This window comes from Mandrillus leucophaeus, unplaced genomic scaffold, assembly GCF_000951045.1.
Source record: "Mandrillus leucophaeus isolate KB7577 unplaced genomic scaffold, Mleu.le_1.0 Scaffold845, whole genome shotgun sequence".
Classification (NCBI taxonomy): Eukaryota; Metazoa; Chordata; class Mammalia; order Primates; family Cercopithecidae; genus Mandrillus; species Mandrillus leucophaeus.
The window spans coordinates 359,363-363,813 of record NW_012109197.1 but is presented as its reverse complement, the minus strand read 5'-3'; the positions used below and the strand labels follow the sequence as shown (position 1 = coordinate 363,813).

Here is a 4,451-nt window from a genome sequence, read left to right as displayed (position 1 = left end):
CGCTGACCGTCTCCATCCCCACAGCTCATGCACCCCGCGCTGACCGTCTCCATCCCCACAGCTCATGCACCCTGTGCTGGAGTCCCTGCGGAACACTGACCGGCAGTGGCTGATTGACACCCTCTATGCCTTCAACAGTGGCAACGTAGAGAGGTTCCAGACTCTGAAGACTGCCTGGGGCCAGCAGGTATGGCTCCGAGGATGCCCCAGCCCTTGTTCCCCTGTGTATCTACTCACTCATACAACCAATGTTCATTGAGCGTCTTCCCTAGGCACATAGGAAGGAACTGGGCACAGAGGAGACCGAGATAGGTTAGTCCTTGCTCTCATAGAGCAGAGAGTTAAGTGGTTGGTTAGAGTGAGGGTGTTCTGAGAAAACAATCGAATGTGGGCCCTGCATCTGTGCTGGGTGGAGAGGGTCTCACAGAAGGCGTAGAAGCCATAGTGACCTAAGGTCTGTGTGGCCTTAGGAATGAGTGAAGAGTGTGGGAACAGTGCACTCAGCGGAGGAAAAGGAAAATGTTAGTATCTTTGCTGAACTGAAAGACGAATGTGTGAGGCCAACATGAGTGGGTGGGAGAGAGCGTGGAATGAAGGAGGAACAAGTGCCTGGTGCAGAGACGGAGAGGGGTGGGTACAGGGGGAGAGTGATGGGTGCAGGGAGGGGAAAAGGGGTGGGTGCAGGGAGGGGAGAGCGGTGGGTGCAGGGAGGGGAAAAGGTGGGTGCAGGGAGGGGAAAAGGTGGGTGCAGGGAGGGGAAGAGGTGGGTGCAGGGGGAGAGCGGTGGGTGCAGGGATGGGGAGAGCGGTGGGTGCAGGGATGGGGAGAGCAGTGGGCGCAGGAGGAGAGGTCTGTGCAGGGAGAACAGCCAGTTCACCTCAGCCAAGGGGAGGGGGGCACTGGGTGAAGGTGCCTCTGGAAGGTGGGAGTTGGGAAAAGGTGCTTAACAAGGACTTGAGCTTTAATGGTGAAGTATGTTCTTTTTTAATGAGATTATTAGAAGTAAATATTAATAAAATGTTAACTGTGGTAGGAATTATGGTTATTTTTGTATTTTTCTGAAACTTTCAGTTTTCTCAGTTTAACATAAACTTGTAAAATTCCTGCATAGTGGAGCAGGGTGGATATAGACGAGGTCACTGTGAAGAGGCAGAAAGCACAGATGCAGCCAGACCTAACTGTGGTCTGGTTATTCATTGATGTCTCAAAAAAATGTGCCACTCAGAAAGGAAGATGGCTAGTTACAGCAATTTAAAGGGAAAAAATTTGTAGATATATGTTGGCAGCATCTGTTCAGGCAGCAAAGCCTGTCTGGACAGGGAGTGCCCTTTCTACAGAGCTTGACCTGTCCAGTGCTTGAGGAAGAAGTGTCCTCAGCGGGGCTGCCTGTGTCAGGATATGAGTTGCTATTTGAATTAAAAAAACAAGTCTCCTTGGTTTAAGTAACGTTTTGATCTATAAGAAGAGATGATGCACGTCTTGCAGAAGAGTGTATTCTAGTTCTCATGACAATGATATTTTTCATTATAAATTAATAACTTGCTCTTTTGATTCAGAACAAGTCTGTAGAAATTAAGGAAACTTTTCCTCAGAGGGACTGCCCTGGCACTGAGCAGGCAGCGGCCCCTGAGGGACTCCCCTGGCACTGAGCAGGCAGCGGCCCCTGAGGGACTCCCCTGGCACTGAGCAGGCAGCGGCCCCTGAGGGAAGCCTCCTGGGCTGTTGGGTGTGTCCTTCCCGACAGCACCTTGACCAGGAGAGTCTTCTCGAAATGCCGGTACCCTGTGGCCTTGCCTGATGGTGTCTGTAGCATTAATACAGATCTTACCTTGTAAATTCCTTGCCTTGACAAAGTGTCCCAGTTAGATTTCCTAAGAAGAATGGAGAAGATGTGGATGAGCTTCAGCAGTCCGCAGTGTGAGATGTTTGGATCTGCTTAGCTGCTTTTTGTTCGGTCTACTGTTAGAGAGCGAATTCCAGAGCCCCAGTTAGGTAACTGATAAGCACAGACATGGAAGACATTGTTCCGTCTTTCTGTACTTTACAGCCTGATTTAGCAGCTAACGAAGCCCAGCTTCTGAGGAAAATTCAGTTGTTGTGCCTCATGGAGGTAAGCAGACCCCCGGGAGCCACTTTGTCTGTGGTGTCAGATTTTGGTCAGGTGGGGGCGCTGCACTCTCCAAGCCTGTCCTGAGCAGTTTGAGCTTTCAGTGCTGCTGCTTCTGCTGTGCGTCACTCTCTTCACCAGCTTCCTTTTCCTTTGCCACCACTTGCTTTTTTAAGTTTATATTTGGGTCTTAGCTCAGACGACATCCTCCCACCCCACTGCCACCCCGCTGAGGCCTTCCCTGACCATCTGAACTGAGATGAAGTAGCTGCCCCTCTCACCGTGATGCGGTTGCCTCCTCGTTGCATGTCGCTTCCTGTTGACACACACGTCTGTCTTTCCCCACTAGAACCTAAGCTTCTTGAGGAAGTGGCCCTTACATTTCTGGTTTGCCGTGGTCAACCCTGTGGTTTGAGGCCAAATTGTGGCCTCAAGTACTTGTTCAGGGATTGAATAATGGCTACTGTCAAAAATTCCTATAAGGCATTTTGCTGTTATCCTTCTTATCTAAGCATTGAAAGCTTGTTCTTAACAAGATGTAAGTCTAATATTAGGGAACTTTTTAGTGTATGGGGTACTCATAAGACGTCTATTTTAAGAGCCAATATTGACAAAACATTCTTATCGGTTCTCTATTTTTATTTGGAAAAATAGTTTTAAATAGTTAATAAAATTTTTTCCAGATGACTTTCACACGACCTGCCAATCACAGACAACTTACTTTTGAAGAAATTGCCAAAAGTGCTAAAATCACAGTGAATGAGGTATGGTCCCTAGGCTCAGGGTGTTAGAGCAGCAGAGCTGCCACATGGAGGAGTCAAGGCTCTTGTGTGAGCGCTGTGCTCCCTGGACAGTAAAAAACGATGGGAGAGGCCATCTGGGTCCCTGGGGGTGTGTCAGGCTCTCCTGTCTTACACAAGCCTCCGTCTGCGCAGGTGGAGCTCCTGGTGATGAAGGCCCTTTCGGTGGGGCTGGTGAAAGGCAGCATAGACGAGGTGGACAGACGCGTCCACATGACCTGGGTGCAGCCCCGAGTGCTGGATTTGCAGCAGGTGTTGTGTGTGAAAACCATTATTCACCTCTGTGGGTTTTGGGGGGTTGTATCTATACTGTCTTAGTTTCATTTGGATGGGAGCCATTTGGGAAGAAAGCATTATCAGACGAGGTTTTGGAGAATGAATTACTGCTGTTGGGTTTTTCTAAGAGCTTAATTTAATGCAAGCCTGGGATTTGAACCCTGCATTTAAAAGCTTATTATTATAATAGTGCTAGTTGTGCTGATGGTGCTTTTTAATCTTAAGATAGGTACTCCGATCAAATACGTTCCTGGTTGTGTGATTTGAGCTCACATCCATCTTCCATTTGCTGGAAATGTAATCCTGTGGATTTCCTCTATTCTTGTCTGCTTTCTTTCATGCAAGTTTTTTCTAATGTCCTTGTGATAAGAATTAACCCGGGAAGTCCTGTTACACTCCCCCAGCTCAGAGGTCCTTTTTATTAGAGCTGCCCTAGAGAGTCGGCTGGAGATGCAGAGCCGCCCCGTCAGGTGCTGTGGCGGCCACTTGGCCTGTGACTCCTGTGTGTCTTAATGCCCCTTGTGTCCGGATCTGCATTTCAGATCAAGGGAATGAAGGACCGCCTGGAGTTCTGGTGCACGGATGTGAAGAGCATGGAGATGCTGGTGGAGCACCAGGCCCATGACATCCTTACCTAGGGCCCCCCGGTCCCCTGTCGTGTCTCCTTTGACCACCTGAGAGAGGCGTTTGCAGCCGATGAAGCTGGCTGCTCAGACGGTCGACATTGAATTTGGGTAGGGGTTGGGATCCTGTCTGAAGTACAGACTGTTCTTGCTCTGAAAACAGGACTGTCCCTGTTGGGGGCCAGGCCACAGGGAGAAGGCTTCTTTGTGGGTCTCTCCTGCAGTGGGTGGGGGTCTCTGGGTCTTAGGTGATAAGGGAGAGAGAGAACGCGTGAGGCAGGAAGTCCCCTAAAGTCCATGTACTCCAAGGTTGATCTCCATCCCCATCCACCTGTACGGACATCTTTTCCATTGTGGTTTGAGAATGTTCCTATAATAAACACCTCTGCTTTGTTCTTCTCGTGGCTCTGTTTTCTTGGGCTTAGCTTCCAGGCCAAGCCTCTGCCTGGAGGTTAAAAAGCATGAGTTCGAACCTTGGGAAGACGTGGTGGGGGCAGCCTTGGCCCTTCTCCTCCCTGCACGTACAGTAGACTGGGGCAGAACCCAACACCAAGGGCTACCGAGGAAGCTGGTCCTATCTTTATTGTTAGTCAAGAGAGACCCAGGAGTATCCACTCCCTTCTCCAGCCCTGTCAGGTACCTGTC

The 4,451-nt window shown here is 49.7% G+C and overlaps 1 protein-coding gene across 1 annotated transcript in view; it reads left to right on the top strand.

Moving 5' to 3' along the window:
• Positions 1-4,204, top strand: part of PSMD13 (proteasome (prosome, macropain) 26S subunit, non-ATPase, 13) — a 17,809-nt gene extending 13,605 nt beyond the window's left edge. The window contains exons 8-12 of the mRNA XM_011968499.1: positions 51-187; positions 2,048-2,110; positions 2,791-2,871; positions 3,043-3,159; positions 3,726-4,204. Coding sequence (XP_011823889.1) covers positions 51-187; positions 2,048-2,110; positions 2,791-2,871; positions 3,043-3,159; positions 3,726-3,821 — 494 coding nt within the window. The 3' untranslated portion in view covers positions 3,822-4,204. The remainder of the gene's footprint in view (positions 1-50; positions 188-2,047; positions 2,111-2,790; positions 2,872-3,042; positions 3,160-3,725) is intronic.
• Positions 4,205-4,451: the final 247 nt, after the last annotated feature.